Raw genomic sequence first — 22,816 nt, 5'->3', positions numbered from 1 at the left:
TTGTTCTCAAAACTTGTGCTCCTGAACTTACTCCTATTCTTTGCCGCCTTTTTTCACTTTCTTATTACAAAGGTGTTTTTCCTTCTGCTTGGAAATTTGCTCATATCCAGCCAGTTTCTAAAAAGGGTGACAAATCCCTCCCATCCAATTATCGTCCCATTGCAATTACTTCTACTCTTTCTAAAGTAATGGAGAAATCAATTAACCGCCAACTCTTAAACTACCTAGAAACCTTCCGTCTAGAAACTACCTAGAAACCTTCCATACTGATCAACAATCGCCAGTATGGATTCCGTCAGTGTCGATCCACTGGTGATATTCTGGCTTATGTTACCCATTTATGGACTAATTCAATGGAACGGTTCGGTGAAACACAAGTAGTTGCTCTTGACATCTCAAAGGCTTTCGATCGTGTTTGGCATAAAGGTCTTCTGAACAAGCTTCCATCTTATGGTTTGCCAACTGTTTTTAGTAATTGGTTATCCAGTTTTCTCTCTGATCGCTCACTGAGAGTGATGGTAGATGGCTCTCTGTCTTCTAACTTCTCCACTAATGCCGGTGTCCCCCAAGGTTCAGTTCTTTCCCCCACTCTTTTCCTCTTGTATATCAATGACCTTCTTCCATTGACTGGAAATCCTATCCATAGTTTTGCCAATGATAGCACATTGCATTCAACTTTCCCTTTTGAGAAACCTTGTCCTGCTCAATCAGCTTCAAGTTCTCGAAAATCTGCTGCCAATTCCTTAAATGCCGATCTTCAGGTATTTCTCCAGTGGGGCAAAGACAACTTAGTTGATTTCAACCCTTCTAAAACTCAGTCTTGTCTTATATCTCGCAAAAAGGATTCTTCTGCTCCTATGCTTATCTTTAGTGACACTCCGATTTCTAGGCAAAATGATATATCTCTTTTGGGGATTACCCTGACTTCTAATCTCTCTTGGCACAAACACATTACAAATATTGCTTCCTTTGCATCTAAAAAACTTGGTTTTCTCTTTCGCTCTCGGAATTACTTTTCTTCCAAACAGCTGCTCACTCTGTATAAATCGCAAATCCGTCCTGCCATGGAATATTGTTCCCACATTTGGGGTGGTGTCCCCAAAACCTCTCTCAGGCTTCTTGATTCCATTCAGAAGAGAGCAGTTAGGTTAATTAATGATTCATCTCTAACAGAGTCTCTCCACTCACTTTCTCATAGACGTACTGTTTCTGCTTTTTTTTTTTTTTTTTTTATGAAAACCCCAAACACGAAAGGTATCAAAACCTATAGTACATAGTACCGTGCATGGGTTGAAGGATAAGTATGGGGGGAGGGGGATGCCGGAAACTCTGCTCTAGAGACTAAACATGGGTTTCACCACTTCAAGCCTCCAATAAGCAAAGTGGTGGTATTTCACCGGTTGATGAAAGTCATCTACCACCTGGAGTCTAATTGGAGATATTATATTTACTTACATACAAACTGCTAAAACATAGAAAAACTGCATAAAATGCATAGAACATCCATATAATATATTGAACACCAATATAATACATATAACATTCATAGAATATATTGAACACCAATAATGCATTAATCTGTAACAGGTTGGAGTAAGTAGACTGTGCATACTAGCAAATGGATTTCACAGACTAGGTAGTAGCCAAGGATAGCCTCAAAATCGCTACCAGGGTGTATGTCCAAGATTTGATCCTGGGCACACACCCTGTTAGCAGTATAACTTTTCATAATTTCTTCAAAGGTTTTTATCAGTATTTTTTTGTAATAAAATGTGTTATTTCAAAGCTTCATTTATTCAACATATGCAGCAATTCAATGTCTTTCAATTTCAGTACATTTTAATCTAAGATAAAAATAATTTATTCTTTAATACTTTATATTATTTCATTAAAATAAAATAATATAAGGTATTAGCAAAATTATAGAAAAAGTCAAAAAGCTGAGTATAAAAAAAGTCACCTTTCCTTCAAGAATTTCACTCTTCTACATTTATGTAAACTACCAACTTGCTCAAGAATAGACAGTTTAGTATTAGTATTAATAGTGGAAAATGATGCGAGAAAATTTATAAAGCATCAGCCAAAAAAAAAAAAATCCCATTCAAACTATCCACCTCTACAAAAATGGATGGAAGCTTGTTCCAACAATCAACCACTCATTGGCTGAAGGCAAACTTCCACACATATATTCTGCAACTATCCTTTCTCAATTTGAATTTATGTCCCCTCATGTACACAGTCTGAACAAGGGGTAGGATCCTATCAGCATTGAGTTTGCTCAATAAATTCAAAGCCTTAAAAATTCAACCTCAATCAGATCACCTCGCAGGATCCTAGTCTCCAGATGCTGCAATTTGTAGAACTGAAGCTTTTCTTAGTAAGAGCACCCTTTTGTTCGGATCACCAATCTTGTTGCCCCTTCTGTGTGCCTGTTCCAAAAGCTCTACATCCTTTCTAAAATCCAGACCTGTATGCAGTACTCAAGATGTGGACTGACCCATTGCCTTATACAATGAGATAATCACCTCCTTATCAATATGCTAGCAAACTTCCTGTATATCATTAACAAAAACCCCATGAGCTGTCCTGGAAGCCTGTCTGTCTGCACTGCTCAGATAACTTCATATCAGACTGCAATTAATCCAGATCCTTTTCATTTTCCACTACCCTAAGTGTAATATCACACAGTTGATATGTTACTCTGGAATTACTGCTACCCATATGCAGCACCTTGCATTTGGCAATTTTAAACTTCAATTGCCATTTTTCAGCCATCTGCCTAATTTTTCTAGACCTTGTTGCAGCAGCATACCTTCATTACTCTCATTAGCCACTCTGCCAATCTTTATATCATCTGAAAAGTGGACATTACTTAAACATTAAGCCTGATATACCCTCATCAATATCATTAATAAATACAGAAAACAACAATGTGCCCAGCAAAGAACCCTGTGGAACTCCACTAATAATACTGATGTCCACAAAGAGCAGTGTCCATTGACAACTACTCTCTTTGTCTTCTCCCATACAACCATCGCTTTATCCACAGCAGTAACTTTCCCTCAATACCACACTGCTATACAAATAGCAGTGTGGTATTGAGGGAAATCTGATAATGTTGCACATCTTTTATGTGCAACATCTCCCCTTAAGAAACCCATGCTGTGACTAAGGTATATCTGCACTCCTGTCTAGATGGTCCTGCATTACTTCTTTAACCAGTGACTCCCTGATTTTTCCTGGAACAGAAGTTAAGCTAACTGTACTATAATAATTAATGATAAACACCAGCCAAGAAATTGAACTGAAAATTTACTATACAATGAAATAATATACAATGAAATGTGATGAAAATAAAAACACTGATTAAATTATAGTTACAATATAATTTAAAATATAGTTAAAAGCAATAAAATTATCTAAAATAAACTGGGTTAAAAGCGATAAAACAATGAAACCTGGAGCTTTCGGAGAACTGCCGTCTCCTTCTTCAACAGCATACTACTAGTGCTAAGACACATCCTTAAGTAGCCGGTCCATGGCACTCATGCACATGATCATCAGACACATGATCCACATTCTCCATGCACGCATCGGAAACGGAAGTGGCTCGGGAGCGTGTCAAACAGAAACGGTCATCCCTTCTGAGGACAACTGCCTCAAACAGGGGGTGCAAACGGATCCCCCTGTCCCTACCAATAGCACTGTGACTGGATGAACCGATTTGCAAGCTCTTGAGCCACTTGCGTTCCCAAAATCCATGGGCGCGGTCAGTAACGACCGCGTCCTCAGGGGAGATCCAATGCTGCTCCTCCCAGAAACGCTCTGCCACAGCAGACCTCGCACAGTCAGCAGTCCCGCTGCATGCCTCTTCTATAGATACTTCCATGGGCACTGTTCTTCTGAATTGGCTTCTATAATTCCCGCTCTCTCTTTCAAAACAGTCCGAACACGTGCCGCCACCAGCCAACATCCATTTACTGTCCAACTTCAAACCCACAGAACCAACTTTTCATCTTCCTCATTTATTCATTCAACTGCCGTTTTCTGGAACAACCTTCCTTCATACGTATTTCCTGAAAATTACAATCTACAGATGTTCAAGTCCAATGTCAACAAATATCTTCTTTCATCTTCTCAACCTCCAACCCAAGCACGGTTCTAAGTACTATAGGTTCTAATACCTCTCGTGTTTGGGGTTCTCATAAAAAAAAAAAAAAAAAAAAAAATGAAGAAGATGCAGAAGACACAAGAGGAGCCAGGACACTTCAGAATCTACGAGCCTACACCATTAAGTCTGCACTCTTTAGCTTTGCAGCTGTTTGGAAGGAGATGAAGACTAAGACTTTGGCAAATGGTTGAAAGAAGTTGTACAATATTTAACCGGATTTGGATTTTGAAGGATTTGAGGCAAATGACTTTCGGCGCACCTTTGTAAATGCTGGCAACCGGGAAACAACTGAAGATGATGTTCTGAAATGGCTTGAAAATGATGAAGGTAATCCTGGCTACCTAGTCCTCACTGAAGAAGAAATTGTGGATGAGATTCAATATGGCAAGGCAGTGTTGGAGAAGACATTGAGGAAGAGCAAATTACACCAGCACGGCCTACACTGTCTGAAATGAGAAATCTCATGGACATTGCTATCCACTACAAAGGAACATCTTCTGACCCTAAAATTGTCCCTTACTATGAACATTTTCGGCAGTTCAGGGCGATCATTATTAAGAAACAACTGAAGATGGATGCTTTCTTTAAGCGAACTTCACCGACTCCCACTCCTATTTCATCTCCAACTGCTTGTACACCAGTGCCTCCATTTGTGAACATTTCAGAAGAATCTGAAGCTGAGGACTCCCCTTCACCTCTACCTTCAGATACTGAATAATGATTACTGTACTATAACGATTACACGGCAAAATACTCTTCAACTACACTGTCAAAAAGGTGAGTAAATATTACATATTCTTTATTATAATTTAATAAATTTATATTGTACAGTACTGTATACTGTATTAGTTTTTTCCCTCCATTAAGAACAATAAAAAATTCCCCCCATGTTACATTTGATTTAACTGACTTTTGGCATTAACGGACACCTCTCCTCCCCTATTAGTCCGTTAAATTGAGGGTTTACTGTATAATCAAACATGGCAATGAATGTCACATTATCACTCTGAGAAAATTCAGGGTGTAGCACTAAATGGGCTAAACAAAAATTCATACATTAAAAAAAAAAAAAAAAACTCATAAGTAAACAAACTATCAAACTTCAAAAAATAAAAATAAAACTTTAGCTCAGAAATTCATAAATGAAATGAAATGCAAAAATTTTATACATTTTAACTGTATAAAAAAATTTAACTTACCTAACATGATAAGATCAGCTGAAAGTATACAAAACTAACATCAGTAATCTGGTCTATTGTTCTTCATAAAAATTAAAGTGGACAACATAATAATAAAATTTGATCCTGATTATATACTGTCCAAAATCCAGCCATATCATTAGGATCCTACTTCCAATATAAAAACTCACATTAACAGAGAGAAATATATACACAGGTAAGTGCCTCAATGTATAAAACCCTAATTTACAAGGAACACTAAATAATTATCCAGGATAATTAAGGTTTACTCATCCAACTATAAAAACTGCCACTACTTCCCAACAGTCATTTCAGTACTAATTAGTACAGCCATTGTTGCAAAGCCACACAGAGAAATAAGGATTCCTAGTGAAGTGAACAGAGCTCTCAAATTATACAAGGTAGGAATAAAAAGTTCCAGGAATGAATTTGTTAAAAATATCTAAACACTGAATATACACGAATTTTTATTTTGCTTTGCAATGAAGGTTGTCTAGAATTTGTTCTAGTAGGATTTTTGATGTACATGTGCAAAGGTTTATTTGTTAGATGGATTAGCAATTCACCTAAAAAAAATACAGTCAGTCCTCGTATAACACGTGTTTACACTACATGAATTCGATCATACACGATTTATAAATAAGGGAACGATATCGTATATAACACAAACCGGATTCGCTTATGCACGATTCGCCTTTGTGTTTACAAGAAATGGCAGTCGAACGCGGAATCACCCCAACTGAACGCAACACGATAGGAACGAAGAGAAGATTCTGAAAATGTATTTATGTTTTTTTATATCAGTGAAGGGGAAACACATTTCACCATAATAACATCAAAACCCAAACAATTCCAGCTATCGGTATTATCGCAAATGCAATTAGATCGAGTTTACTACCAGTTTATAACAGATTCCACTAGCAGAAACGCAACTGGAAATTGTTTTTATTGTTTTATGGTAGTAACCCCCAGAAATGTGCTTTAGTAAAATGTGAGGCGTTAATAGTGTGTTTCTGCCTTTACGGTGTTGTTTATTCAGTTGCTACATGCACGCAGCTTTGTTTATGTGTATCAAGCGTGCCTCCTCATTTTGTAATTGTGCTTTATTCCCTAAAGATGAGTAAAATACTTAAAAGGAAGTGTCCTGGTGAAGACACTACAGATTCAGAGAGAAAAAGAAAAGCAATATCGATAAACAGAGGCGGACTGGATCAAAAATTCTTACCCAGGAAAATTTGTAGTGGCCACATACTAGCATTTATGGCCAAAATCACACCAGCCTCCGGCCCACCGGGGTTCCCCGGTAAGGCTTATGGCCAGTAAACCTCTGTCGATAGAGAGAAAAATATGAAATTCTGAAACGCTTTAAGCGAAATGAAAGACAATGTTATACTGCACGTGCTACAGGCCTAAATGAGGCCACACCAAGAATTAGAAAGAATGCAGAGAAAATAAAAACAACTTTCATTGCAGGAACAACTCAAAGTGTATTAAAATCTATTAGATTAAGACACACAGAATTGGAAGAGATGGAACGGCTGTCATCTGTTTGGATAGAAAATCAAACAAAAAACAAGTTTGCTTACGATAGAAGCAAAAGCATTAGCAATATTTTATTACGTAATAGTCGTAATAAAATATGTAAGTATTTCATTACGATTATTTATTGTGTTTGGTAGTGTTTTGGTTAAAAATATGTGTTCAATCTTGGGTGGTCGGGACCTAACCCTATTTTTCCCATAGGGCCTGTTTATATTGCACGATATTGCATTGTACGAGGGTTTCTAGGAACACAACTATCGTGCTGTACGAGGACTGACTGAATTTATTTATTTAATGAGCCACCAACTGCTTTAGATATGAAAATTTTGGACTCTCCCACTGTGAATACTGTAGCTTTGTTCTTGTATTTTATTCGCACACCAAAACTCTGTTGCATGTAATGAGCTTAGAAAGGAATTGCAAATATTTTATTTCCTTTGTTTGTTTTTTTAGTTTTTAATTATTAAATTGTAAAGGAAACTACATTGCTTCCTTTAGGTCCTGACACAGAATTCGTGCTTCTGCTCTCTTCACTCAGCAGATGAGGTATGAATCTGTCACATATATAAATCTTATGCCAGAGTGCTTCGGCATGGTCCAAATTTGATTCCGACATCATTAGCCAAATTGTGGATATAATGAGACAACTGTTTCTCAAGTAAGTTCTTTGTCACATTTCATCCAATTTTGCTGATGATGAATATATTCAGTGTCAACAAAAAGTTATTCCACTTTTGAACTTTAAGAACCACTCAACCATCAACTTTTAAGTACAAATGGCATGGAGCCATTTTGCACTTAGAAGTGACAAGTAGCATTTTATGATCAAGTGCCTTTGCCAGTGAATTTATAGTAATAGTAGCTTGAGGAGTATTCAACATATAGTGCAAGGAAGCCACAGGCTTTTAGAGAACTGACACAAAAAAAAAAAAACCCAAAGTAGACAAGAAAATACAAATTATATGCTTCGCTCCTCACACAGGTGATATGAATTTATTCACACTGTCAGCCTCAACTACTGCAAAGGCAATGAGGCAACTTGTTTCAACAATCAACGATTCGCTGGCTAAAAGAAAACTTCCTACAACTAATATAAACCTTAACCCCTGTAATTTGAATTTATGGTTCTTAGCTCTGGAATTCTTTATAATAGTGAGCATTTCACCTTCATTCATTTTGCTAACAGCTCTCAGAGCGTTATAAACCTCAATCAGATCATCCTCTGAGGTGCCAAGCTCTGTATCCCACATAATCAGAGTCTTTTCTCATACAGTCATCCTTTTGCTGATCTCACCATTCAAGTTGCCTGTCTTTGGACCCTTTCAAGAAGCTCAATGTCTTTTTTCACATGAGGTCTCCATACCTGAACACAGTATTCCAAATGTGGTCTTACAATTGCTTTATTCGGTGGGATTATGACATCCCTATCTCCATAGGATAACGTTCGATAAATCATCAAAAGAACACGATGGACTTCCCTCACTGCCTGTTTACACTTCAGAAAACTTCATATGTGCCTGTATTGTATCTCTCAGATCCCTTTCCTTCTCCACTGTATTTAATTCAACTCCACCAAGTGTATAATTTACTTCGGGGTTGCTATTACCCAAGGGTAAGACCTTGAATTTAACACTATTAAAACATAGCTGCCACTTCTCTGACCATCTCTTAAGTCTGTTCAAGTCATCCTGAAGGAGCACTGCATGGCACTGATCATTAATGACTCTTAAAACCTTTACGTCATCTGCAAATTTTGCTATCACGCCTTAGATCCCTTCATCAGTGTCATTCATGAAAATGAGAAATAACGGTGGTCAAAGAACTTATCCTTGAGTGACCCCCGACTCCTAACATTACACCAATATGAAGAACACCTTGCAGCTACCCAGCAATCCATCAGAAAATCTTACCAGTAATCCAAACCTGTAAAAGCTTACAGAGTAACCTTTCATGAGTGGCAGAGTCAAATGCTTTGCTAAAATCCAAATAAACAATGTCGAAATTGTTCCCTAAATCCAGCTCATGAGTAACTGTGTCAAAATAGCCTACTAAGTTGGTTAAACATGATTTTCATTTAACAAAGCCAATTTGTGTCCTTTAGAATGCGATATCTATCTAAATATCCCTGGATTGCACTGTTAATTATTGTCTCTAAGATTTTTCCTGTCACTGAAGTCAGACTAACAGGCCTGTAGTTACCAACTTCACTCTTAGAACTGCCTTTATGTATTGGGGATATACTGGTACTTCTCCAATCCATAGAAATGTTCAGACGGCTAAAGAAGTCCTCATAATTAACTTCAATGGTTCAATACACTCCCCTGCACTCTCCCTCAAAACTACAGGGCATATGGCATCAACTCTGGGAATCTTACTTGCCTTTATGCTCAAAGGTTTTTCTAATAAACAATCATCTGCAATTATGACATCACTAATTTCATATGGCTTAGCCTCACTTGCACATCCTCTCTCAGAATGAAGAGTCTTAGCATTAGTTGTTGTTGTTGTTGTTGTTTGGTTTTTAGGAGCATTAGCAACTAAGGCCATATTGCTCCGGGATATACGGTGGTCATTCCATGACCTTTCCGCATTCTCCATATTTGGTGGTGACGGGCTCGAACCCCGGTCTAATCAAGAAGCGTGTGCTACGCACTGCTGCTCCTTCCCACCTGGCTACGGAGGCGCCTTAGCATTAGTAGAGGCATACAATGCAAGAAAGCAAGTTTATGCAGCATCAGCCAAAAAAACACAAAAACCCTCCAATTTCACCCCACCATTCATTCCAAATGCCTGTCCAGCTCAGCCTTAAATTTATTTAGGATACCAATTTCTACAGCAAAAGATGGAAGTCTGTTCCACCAATCAACTACCTGCTGGCTAAAGGCAAATTTCTGCACATCTATTCTACAACTGACTTTCTTCAATTTGAATCTGTGCCCCCTCAGGTTCTTAATCTGAGCAAGAGGAAGAATTCTATCAGCATTCAGCTTGCGCAAGTCATTCAGGGTCTTACACACCTCAATCAGTCTGTCTTTTGTCAATAAAGACCAATGCAAAGTACCGATTCAATTCACCAGCAACATCAGTGGGTTATCTAAGACCCTTCCACAACCAGTGCAGTAGAGTCTGATCAATTACCTTTCTTCTTCATTGTATTCACAAACAGGGAAATACAAGGCTCAAGGGATAGAATTTTTTTCAGCTTGGTCTGTGCTTGTTGACAGGAAAGACTGTTTCTACAGGGATGGGGTACACTTAAGTAGAAAGGGTGCAAGAATATTTGCTGATTCTATCAAGGCAGTGTTAGATGTAATACACAAAATAAAAGGTTAACAGCGGCCGCAGGCAGAGGCAAAAGTGATTCTCGAACTGCTTCTATTAGAATGAGCAGCCGTCTGGAAAGCAAGGCAATGAAGATTTCCAAGACTGCTGGGAGCAATAGTGGAACAAAATATACATGGGCTGTGTTAGGGTAACTAAGAGTAGAAACAGGTGCATGTACACCAATGCTAGGAGTTAATAGTAGTAGTAGTGGCATGTGATGCAAGAAAGCAAATGTATGAGCTTATGCAGCATCACCCAAAAAAAAATAAAAATATCACACCATTCCCTCCAAATGCCTGTCCAGTTCCTCCTTAAATTTATTCGACCTATCAACTTCCACAACGACAGATGGAAGTTTGTTCCAGCAATTAACCACCCGCTGGCTAAAGGCAAATTTCCGCACATCTATTCTACATCTGTCTTTTCTTAATTTGAATTTATGCCCCTTTAGGTTCGTAATCTGAACAAGTGGAAGGATCCCATCAGAATTCAGCATGCTCAACCCATTCAAGGCCTTATATACCTCAATCAGATCACCCCGCAGGTGCCTAGTCTCCAGCCACTGCAATTTGCAGAACTTAAGGCTCTCTTGGTAAGAGGATCCCTTCATTCCCCTCACCAATCTTGTTGCCCTTCTCTGTACACGCTCAAGTAAATCTACATCCTTCCTAAAATGAGGCCTCCAGACCTGTACGCAGTACTCAAGGCGTGGCCTGACCATTGCCTTATACAGAGGGATAATCACCTCCTTTTCCCTGCTAGCAAAATTCCTATATATCATTGACAAAACCCCATGACCTGCCCTGGCAGCCTATCTGCATTGCTCAGAAAACTTCATATCTGCCTGTACAATTACTACCAGGTCTTTTTCATTTTCTACCACCTTAAGTGTAGTGCCACACAGTTGGTACGTTTCTCTGGGGTTACTTCTACCCATATGTAGTACTTTGCATTTGTCAAGGTTAAACTTCAGTTGCCACTTCTTAGCCCATATGCCCAAATTATCTAGATCCGGTTGCAGTAGCACACTGCCATTACTGTCATTAACAACCCTGCCAACCTTTGTATCATCTGCAAACTTCGACATTAAGCCTGATATACCTTCATCAATATCATTGATAAATATACAAAACAACAGTGGACCTAACACCGAACCCTGTGGGACTCCACTAATAACATTAGTCCAAGAAGAGCAGCACCCATTGATTACCATCCTCTGTCTTCTCCCACTTAACCATCCTTTTATCCATTGTAGCAACTTACCCTTAATACCATTCTGCTCCAATTTGTACAATAGTCTTCCATGCGCAATAGTGTCAAAAGCTTTCCTGAAATCCAAATATATGATATCAAAATTATTTTTCGCATCCAGTTCCTTTGAAACCACATCATAATATCCTATCAAATTTGTCAGACAAGACTTTCCCTTAACAAACCCATGCTGTGTCTGAATTATTGCTGCAGTCTTGTCTAGATGATCCTGCAATGCATCTTTAACCAACGACTCCATTATTTTACCCGGAACACAAATTAAACTAACTGGTCTGTAATTACTCATGTCACCTTTCGATCCCCCTTTGTGAATTGGGGATACATTTGCACATCTCCAGTCCGTGGGAACCTGCCCTGAGTCCAAGGATGCTCTCATAATTATGGCTAAGGGTTTGCTTAGTTGCTTTGCCACCTCCTTTAATATAACTGGATAGATCACATCCACCCCAGGTGCTTTTCTTACGTTTAACTTCAACAATTTCTCTTCCACTTTGCTCTCAGTTATTACAAAATCAGAGGTGCCTCCGTAGCCAGGTGGGAAGGAGCAGCAGTGCGTAGCACACGCTTCTTGATTAGACCGGGGTTCGAGCCCGTCACCACCAAATACGGAGGATGCGGAAAGGTTAAGGAATGACCACCGCATATCCTGGAGCAATATGGCCTTAGTTGCTAATGCTCCTAAAAACCAAACAACAACAACATTACAAAATCATTAAGTATCTTGCTACAATTTGATAACCTTCTGCCATTTTCAAACCTTAATAATTCCTCACATGTGAATGTAGATGCAAAATACTCATTCAGTTTGTTTGCTATCTGAGCAGGATCATCAACAGTCGAACCATCAATGTCAAGTGGACCAATCAGATTCATCCCCTTCCTTTTAGAGTTTATATAAGTAAGAAATCCTTGCTGTTTTTCTTATCATCTTTTGGCAAGGATTTCTCGTAATCTGCCTTCGCCAGCCTAACCTCCTTTGTAACTTGGTTACAGATCAACTTGTAGCTATCATAGGTTGCTGTGTCACATGTTAATTTGTATGCATCCCATGCATTTTTCTTCTCTGTTACGAGTCTCATTAGTTCATTTAACAACCATTTAGGCCTAAACCTTGAACAATATTTCTTAATAGGTATGAAACTTTTAGTAGCATCCACGATTAATTCCTTGAATGCTTCCCACTTAGAATTTACTGTTGGTAACATCGTCAGTTGATCCCACTGTACAGAATTTAGAAACTGTCGGAGACCACTGTACTCGCCTTTACGGAAGCAAAAACCCTTTCCTTTACCCCTGATGGTAATTAAATCTTTAAGTAAATCCCATGTCAGTACATTGTGATCACTGCCACCTAGTGGTTCTTTTATCTGCAAATTCCTAATACATGAATGATTACTGCTGATAACCAGATCAAGAGTATTACTTTCTCTGGTTGCCTCTCGAACATGCTGCTGCAGAAAACAATCATCCAATAAATCCACAAAAGTCTGACTAGTGTGTGAGTACACAACCCACAAGTTCCAGTCAATATCTGGGAAGTTAAAATCCCCCATTATAAGACATTCCGATTTACTAGCCCACTATTTCTCTGTACAATTGTTCATTGTACTCATTCGAGTCGTTAGGCCTATAACACTCTCCTACTCTTATTTTTGCTTTCGCAGTGCTTCACACCAATCTGACTCAACAGTGCACTGTTCATTTATATCAACTGGATGCACTTCTTTTGATTTTATGTTTTTCTTTATTAACAGCATAACACCTCCTCCCTTCCTATCCTGTCTATCCTTTCTGTACACATTGTACTCCCCAAATTCCAGTTCGGCATTCCTTATATCTGTGTGACACCACGTCTCTGATATCCCAACAATATCCGCCTTTGATGTCTTGACCAACACTTCAAATTCATCAAATTTATTTACTATACTTCTAGCATTGGTATAAATGCAAGTATACATGCACCTATTCTTATTCTTAATTACTCTAACACATCCCATATACCCACCTGTTGCACGATGACTGCCATCCGTTCCCGAAACTCCCAACACCCCTCGCTCCAGGTCGTTACTTATTCTAATAGAAGTTGTGCAAGAATCACCTTCACCTCTGCCTACGGCTACTGTTAAACTATTAGTCCTTGTATCCCCCCAACTAGCAGTTTTCCGAACCACCTAACACTGCCTCGATAGCATCAGCAAATATTCTTGCACCCTTTCTATTTAAGTCTATCCCATCCCTGTAGAAGCAGTCTCTCCTGTTAACAAGTACAGTCCAGGCTGAAAAAAATTCTATCCCTTGAGCCTTGCACAATCTTTCCAGGGCCGAATTGATCGACAAGGCTCTCATCATATACTCCCTCCTATCGTGTCTGGGCAGAATTGCAGACACTTTCAAATTCAACCCTAATTCACGGCTTTTTTTATCAGTGACCTGTGCTTGTTAAGTAATTCTGCCGGTCTCCTACTCTTAATATCATTAGTGCTAATGTGTACAACTATATCACCTTTTGTGCCCTTAAAAGATGATATCCGCTCTACAACATCACAGACCATCCTTTTATGCATTCCAATAATACCACATAACACGAGACTGAGAATGGCCACTAAATCTCAAATGTGCACTTCAAAGGGTTGCTCATGAGACGAAGATCAAGAGTGTAGAATATGGTTAGGATTGTCTGGTATTCTGGTAGGTAAATGTACAATCCGTGCGAGCTCATTAGTAATTGCAAAAACCTCAGTATCTTGACCTGTGAGTTCATGTCCTTAGAAAACGAAAGTCAACTGGAGTTGTGAATAATGATATCAACGAGAAAAATTACCTTACTGTTAGGAAAGTTGAACTGATGAAAGTCAAGTTTCCAAGAAAAGAGTCAAGGAGTTCCAAATGATGAGCAAAGTTTGGAGAAGAATGTCAGAGCAGATATATGCAGAAGTACCACCTTTGAAGTGAAAGAAATTGTAAAGTGGGAATTGTACCATAATTAGGACAACTGAGGTGACCAGTGGTTCAGTCAACTGATAATTGGGATTGTCAGAAAAAGTAAGTGAGGCTTGGCAGACTGCAAGTGGAAATGGACATGATTGAGATTGGAACTGATATTATGTACATTTGTGAAATCAATGAGGAAGCATTTGGGATATTTGATCTTTTATTCTATTAGTTGGACCATTCATGATGTATTCAGTAGTAAGAAAAGGTGAGGAGCATATGACATATGAAGTAATGAAATTTTTGTAAATGGTGTACACACAGCAAGGATACATCCAGCTCCTTGACATACTGCAGCCTCGACAATGCCCCTCCATATACACACTACTCAGACTCCCTTCAGCCACTATATTGCAGAGTAGAGGCAGTGAGATCATACACTAGCTGATCTGGATACCTATTAGAGTTAGCAATAGGTTCAATTCACTGGAATATATAGCAGGTGGCCCTCAAACACCAAGAGCTGTACCCTTGAAATATAAGGAAGATCGGATTTCACCATGATGCCCATCAATCATACTGCATGATGGAAGAGATTAGGAACGACTGCTGGAGCTTTGCTTTGGAGACTAAACATGAGATTCACCACACAAATTGCCTACATGAAGCAAAGTGTTGGTATTGCACCAGATGAGTGTCATCTACCACCTAGTATTGCCTGGTAATACAACAGGGCAGCATTCTTCTGTGTGGTGTGGTGTGCATGCCACACCTCAACCCCTGCTTATATTGGTTCATACCTGAGTGGTCTGAGGTGCTATATTTCACAAGTGTAGTATTAGACCAAAGCATACCTTCAAGTGAACATATAAAACCTTCAGGATCACATGTCTTAAGAATATTTCAAGAAACAAACATTTCAAGAGTGCTACCTGTCACAACATGGGAAGCTGACTGTTTACACTACTGCATTTTTACCACACATTAATACTGTCACATCTAGACTATAGCTCTATAGTTATAGATCTGCTAGACCTAGTGCCTTGCATTGGCTTCATCCTGTACACCATAATGCTCGTTGTTCTGCACTACAGCAATGGTGGTCAACCTCTTCAAGCAGCAGACCAAACCTTGGAAATGCTTCATGTGTCACTTGGGGGCAGATCCAAAGCTACAATAATTCCTCCACCCCCAATGATCCATGCCTGGTGTTGCCTAATGTTTTTGATAATTATGTAATAATACACTGAGTAGAGAGAAATCATAGGATACCTACCTAATAATGGGTAGGCCCACAATGAGGCATTGAGTCCACTTGTTCACGAAAGCGGTCCACAGGCATTTTCATCAATGCTTGATACTGCTGTCCATAATTCCATTGCATTGCTGAGTGGAAGATCCAAAGTTCAAACGGACCTTTCCACAGCATCCCAAACATGCTCCAAAGAGTTTATGTCCAGTGAATGGAGAGGCCATTTCATGGTGTAAAATCTGCGGAATGCTCTTCGAACCATGTTCTAGCACCACGGCTCTGTGGGAAGGCACATTGTCCTGCTGGAAGAGTCCATTGCCCTGTGGGTGCACGATGACCACGAAGTGATGCAGATGGTCTGCACGGATGGACACGTAACCTGGACCATTCAGAGAACCATCTAGATGTACCAGAGGTCCCAAAATGTGCAAGTTGAACACACTTCAGACCATTACCGACCGTCCACCTGCCTGAACAGTTCCTTGTTGACATATGCACCCTCCCGTCCCCTCAAAATAACTGGAAATGGGACTCGTCGGACCAGGAGACCCATCTCCAATCATCCAAGGTCCAGTGCCGATGTTCTTTCGCCCAGTTGAGGCGTAGAGTCCTGTGCCATAGTGTTAGCAATGGGACTCTGGTGGATCGGAGGCTCTCATAACCTACTGTGGCTAATGACTGTCTGAGTCTTGGTGGAGACATTTCTGGCACCTCCCTCGTTGAAGTCGGTGGTGATTTGTGCCACTATTGCTGTCCAGTTGGCCGAAACAATGCGAGACAGATGTCGACAACCACATTCATCCACCACCTTTCTCTGCCCACAGCGCTGTCCATGATGAGATGTTAGTCCAGAAATGGCATTTTCCTGATACATTCTTCATACTATCAAACAGGGATAGTGCAATTTCTGTACCACGTCTGTGATAGTGACCCAGGTGTTGGGCACCCACTTCATCCCTCTTTCAAAGTCGGTTAACTCATAACATTTATCCATACCGACATCGAATTACCGTCTATGTGAATGCACTGATGCAGTGTACCTATATAAGTGTCAAGCGGTGCATTCGCCCATTAGCAAGAGGGCTGACAGCGTTGCATTGCCCAGGAACCAGGTGTCCCATGAATTCTGTCCTTTCAGTGTGTGTGTGTGTGTGTGTGTGTGTGTGTGTGTGTAAAATTATGTAATGGAATTTTAGTAAAATCATAAGAGGAGTTTACCTCAATATAGTACGTAGAACACTTCCGTATGATACCCTCCAGAAATTAAAAAGGAAAAAAAGAAAAAACCGACAACTTACCGGTACATTAGAGTAAAATATAAATAATTAAATAATCAATTTAACACAATTCAAATCAATTTAAAACAATTAAAAATCAAATTAACGCAATTAAAAGAATCTAACAAAAATATTCAAACGATTTTCCTTCCTAAATTTTCGTTAGATTCTTTTAATTGCGTTAATTTGATTTTTAATTGTTTTAAATTGATTTGAATTGTGTTAAATTGATTATTTAATTATTTATATTTTACTCTAATGTACCGGTAAGTTGTCGGTTTTTTCGTTTTTTCCGTTTTAATTTCTGGAGGGTATCATATGGAAGTGTTCTACGTACTATATTGAGGTAAACTCCTCTTATTATTTTACTAATATTATTATCAACGTAGAACATATTGAGTAGTACAGCTCTGATTCATACTATCTAAGTAAAGGAATTTTATACTAAGCACTTGCAAGAAAAAAAATTCAAACAATTTTATGTTAATAAAAAAATTTAATATAGATTAACGAATTACTGTTCATCTATACAAAATCAATGACCTGAGGCAGTCTTAACCATTTTACCTGCACCAAGTTAATGCTAAAAGTTAGTAAATATGAACCATATAATTTTGGGCAATAACAGTGAAATTTAAACTGTGTGCATTTATCTTCATTCCTGATTTTTTAAAATCAGTTATATAATTTTTTGTAACTTTTTCGTTGTTTGTTTCGGGATTTATCAGGCGCATCGGCAACTATGGCCATAGTGCGCCAGTAACTTTTTCTCAAAATGAGAGGCAAGCCACTGACAAGGGCTTGCATGGGTCACTTGTAATTCATGTGCTACAGGTTTTGTCACCCTTGCACTAGGAACACTACCATAAATCACCAGTCCAGAGCCTATATGCTAAAGCAAACAAATCCCCTCCTCCCCTGCATCTGCACAGAAATATTTTGTTAAACTAAGCAGCAAAACTTAAAGAGCAACCAAAGCATTCAACTTGTAATGAACCTTACTCCGCCAAATGGGGAAACTCCATGGAGCTCCTCGTAGACAATGAATATGAACTCTGTAAACTCCATCAACAGGAATAAACCTCTGCTTGCTGACTGCCAACTTGACTTTGGCAAGATAAAATCTTCTACCTCTTATACAATCCCTCCTTGGATGTATCCCATACTGCTGTGCAATTTTTTTACTCACAGCATGGTGGAAAACCACATCCTATCCCAACAGAACATATTGTAAATACGTTCTGCATTGACAACCCAGGATGCAGAATACACACCAATCTATATGGTTGAATCTAAAATTGTCAGTCACATTGGTGCAGCTGTATCATTTTCCAACATCACCATTGTCAAGAAACTCCCAACTGAATATAACAGCTATACTATGGAACTCTGTGATCCACATGGCCTTAAATGTCACACTATGAACAGTTATATACACAGATTCCATTATCACTATCTAAGCTATACAGCAGAAGACAAAGAATGACAGCACTTTACTCAGACAGACCAGGAATATCCTGATGAAGTTAAATGAGAATAACAAGTCCTCTTTTGCCAAATCCCTAGCCACACTGGAATAGCTGGAAACAAATAGCCAGCAAAGCTGCCAAACCTACAACAAATTCTACAGACAATATCTGTAGAATTTGTTGCCTCCCTTTACTGCCAGTAGTAGCTGATTCAATAATTTCAGGAAACGTCACACTTTCCATAATGTGAAATTATCTGGTGAAGCTGCAAGTGCAGATGAAGAAGTAGCAGAGGAATTTCCGCCGATACAGAAAAAACTAGTTGAGGAAGAGGGTTATAGTTGAGGAAGAGGGACTGTACTAGCAAAAAAATGCCATCACAAACATACATCTCAAGAGAAGAAGCAAGAGCTCCAGGCTTCAAGGCTGCTAAGGATAGATTGACCATTTCGTTAGGAGCAAATGCAAGTGAAACTGAAGCCTTGTTGTTTATCATGCAGCCAATCCACAAGAGTTAAAAGGGATCGTAAGGACTACCCTGGGTGTTTACTTTAGGAACAGCAAGAGGGTGGATGACAGGGCAGATCTTCACTGATCTTCTACTAGATGTGTTTCAAAGCTACTGCAAAAAGAAAAATTTGGATTTTAAGATTTTAATTGTTTTGGACAATGCACTAAGTCACCCTCCAACCCTTGCTGAACTGTCACCAAACATCAAAATCCTGTTTTTACCCCCTAACACATCTCTTATCCAGCCACTTGACCAAGGAGTAATTGCTGCTTTTAAGCACTATTACACAAGATGCACATTTAAGATGTTCATAGCAGCAAACTATGAACATCTTAAATGTGCATCCAAAAGTCCATAACTGTTGGTAAAAAACGCACCAACAGTTATGGACTTTTGGAAGCGATTCAACATGAAGAATGCAAATTTACATAATTGTGGAGGCTTGGAACAAAGTGATAAAGGAATGCTTGCATGGTGTTTGGCAGCCTCTTTTACCAGATTTTATTCATGATTTTAAAGGCTTTGATCATGTAAACGAGCTTCCTAAATTAAAAGCACACTCTGTTACCCTAACTAAACAGGTTGGCTTTGAGGAATTGGAGGAAGAAGATTTAAAAGAGTTGCTTCAGTCTCATGAAGAACTTTCAACTGAAGAACCGCAAAAACTTGTTGCTGGAGGGCAGGTGGAAGGTGAGGAAGACGACGAAGTTTAATGCCTGAATGCCACCATAAAACAGCTCTCTATGTCACAGTTATATTCAATTTTAAATTCATTTGAGAAAAGTATGTAATGGCTAGAAGATAACGATTATAATGCAGAAAGAAGCAGAAGGGCACTTCATACAATTTGATCTGCTTTGCAGCTATATAAGCAGCTGCTTTGTGAAAAAGGAAGATAGAAAAACAGCAGAAACTAGATGTCTTTTTTTTATGAAAAAACCCAAGAAAGAGACAGAAAATGAGCCACAACCCTGTAGTTCTGATGTGACAACATTTCATCCAAAGTCCTCATATGCATCTCCTCCACCTCCCAGTTCCAATAATGATGACAACCTGCCACCACTTTCCCCATAATTCCGCTGTTTCAACCCTTTCTCAAGCACTTTCTCTCAGGCTGTCTTCGTTTATTTTTAAGGTAGGAACCTAAATTTAAATGATTAAATTATTAATTTTACATTTTTCAACTGTGTAAGTGTTTTATTACGATTATTTATGTTTGGTAATGTTTTGTTACAAATGTGTGTCCAATCTTGGGCAGACACCACCTAACACTTTTTCCCATAATGCCTGTTATTTATATTGCACGATTTTGCATTGTATGAGGGTTTCTAGGCACACAACTATCGTGTTATATGAGGACTGATTGTATTTGCAAGAGCAGAAATGAAGAAGTTATATTAGCTCAACTATGGATAGGCTACACCCAACTAAAACATCTGTATCCGTCTTCCACAGTGCACAGAGTCCAATGGGATTGCACTCAGAGTGCACAAAGTGCACTCAGATTACTTATTTATTGCATATTACTTATTTATTGATTGCCCTATACAGAACAGAGACTAACAAACCATTTTTGCTTCATCTTCCATGACGAATGGCTCTTTCTCAGTACTGCTCACCTCCTAGCACATACACTACACACAGCCAAAAATTTTACTTTTAACAACAGATACAATTGTATGATGCAGTCTGAACTTCAGTTGTAGTTTATACTCATAAAATTGCACATTTGTCTTTAACCATGGTTAGGTGCATTATGGCCCTGTTACCCTTGCAACATGAAAGCCACTAAACAACAACAGTGTTGCTTATGGGTGTCATGGTGCAATTAAATGAACTCAAAGTGTCCCATTCAGCAGTTAGAAATAAACCAAATCAATCAGAAAACTTCATTCTACTACCACTAGCTGATGAATTTTGTACTAACTACGGAAAATGTCTTACTGCCCTTCCAAAACTTTTCAATCACATTTGAAGACATAAGGCATTACGGCACAGTACTGAATAGTAAAAAGTACTATACTGTACTATAATGTAGTGGGCCCCTGCTTTATGATTGGATCACTATATGAGCAAATCACTTTACAATGGACTCTCCATAATAAAATACCGTTCACTGTACGATATGTAGTAAGTGCCGGTCATTGTGATCATGTTTGCAAATTGAATTTTAATTCTATTAAACAGCAGTCTAATAAGCAAAAATAGGAGGAATATTATCCACAGGCTACGAAAGTAAAGATATAAAGTGCAATTTACAATTTATTACCTTACCAATTAACAATTAAATGATAAGCCAAAATCAGAAGAATATTTTCCACAGGTTAGCAAAATAAAAGTATAATTACACTTACATATATAGCTTAATTAATATTATAATATGTACATACTAACTGATATTTCTGTTCACTGACTTTTTTAAAACAGTAAAAAAGATAAGCAATCAATAACAAAGAACACAGCACATGCAAGTGAGGTACGGAGTAACGAGTTTATGAAGCTTTAAAAATAAAGCTTTAAAAAAATGAAAAGAAGATTCTAAATATTTATGTTTTTTATATGAATGAAAATTTCATGGAAAGGGAAACACATTTCACCATAGAAGAGTAAAAACCCACAGAATTCCAGCTATCGGTATTATCACAAAGGCAATAAGATAGAATTTACTACCCATTTATAATAGATTGCACTAACAGAAAAGCCCAATAAACCAGAAACTGCAAATTGTTTTTATTGTTTTATGGTAGTAACCTCCAGAAATGTGCTTCAGAAAAAACTCACAAATACGTTCAAAACTGATTCTTATAACCAAACATATGTTGAAAGTGTAGTGCATTTTAATGATTTGAATTGGTTTTTTGAAATTTGATTCTATAAAAAGAGCCGATTCCACTAATCAGTGATCACGTTAACCAGTGCCTACTTATATCACTTTACAGTGGGCTTACGATGGTCTCCGACCAGATCAAGGTCCTGCCTCTCAGCCAATAGTAGCATTTGTAAACGTGTTCACTGTGTGTTTTGTTTTTGCATCCTTTAGTTGAAGTTATCTTTTGTATCGTGCTTTAATCAATATATTAGTTTTAATCAATATGTACAATTTTCATTATAACAATCACATGTTACATTAACAGCTCAGTTATATAGCAAAAATTTCAACTTCCAAAGTCTTGGAATGAATTACCAAAAAACAATGTGTTATTGGGTTCACATTACAATATTTTCATGATACAGTGGTGTCTCTGGAACGGATTTATATCGTAAACTGGGGTTCCACTGCATTTACAAGTTCTAAACAATAAGCAAAAATTGTTTTAATATTATTTTAATAAGAAAAAGCACTTTCCCAAAACATAATACTCAAATTGTTCTTATGTTGCTAGTAATACCTACCATCTGCTCCACATAGACAATGATGTGTATTTGGATCATGATTAGGATTAGCTGCAAAAATATCAAAATTATTTGTAAAATTTATATACACCTGAACTGAAATTATACATCAACTTTAAGTAGAATCAGAAAAAAAAGTAACAAACAAATTACCAACCAGCATACTACTACTTAAGATACTATATGTGCTAGTGAGTACATATGACACAAAATCAGCATGCATATATAAAACATATAGAGACAGTTTATAAAACATATACAGACAGTTTTTAAATTCTATACAGTGGGATCAACTGATGTTACCAATGATGAATTCTAAATGGGAAGCTTTCAGGGACTTAATCTTGGAGGCTACTAGGCTTTTCATACCAACTAAGAAATACTGTTCAAGGTTCAGACCAAAATGGATGTCAGATGAATTAATGAGGCTTGTGGCAGAGAAGAAAAATGCATGGGATGCATATAAATTATCAGG

General features: G+C 38.2%; 1 protein-coding gene across 2 annotated transcripts in view; it reads right to left on the bottom strand.

Moving 5' to 3' along the window:
- The window catches only part of Rat1 (5'-3' exoribonuclease 2 Rat1), a 458,579-nt gene that overhangs the window by 328,121 nt on the left and 107,642 nt on the right, over positions 1-22,816 (bottom strand). For both annotated transcript variants that reach the window (XM_090376618.1, XM_090376619.1), the window contains exons 7-8: positions 22,342-22,392; positions 5,371-5,388 (exon numbers count right to left, since the gene is read on the bottom strand). In XM_090376618.1, the coding sequence (XP_090232744.1) occupies positions 5,371-5,388; positions 22,342-22,392 (69 nt within the window). The remainder of the gene's footprint in view (positions 1-5,370; positions 5,389-22,341; positions 22,393-22,816) is intronic.

This window comes from Mastigoproctus giganteus, chromosome 6, assembly GCF_048544385.1.
Source record: "Mastigoproctus giganteus isolate SK-2022 chromosome 6, ASM4854438v1, whole genome shotgun sequence".
NCBI lineage: Eukaryota > Metazoa > Arthropoda > Arachnida > Uropygi > Thelyphonidae > Mastigoproctus > Mastigoproctus giganteus.
The sequence above is the reverse complement of the archived record's forward strand: the minus strand, read 5'-3'. Positions and strand labels throughout refer to the sequence as shown.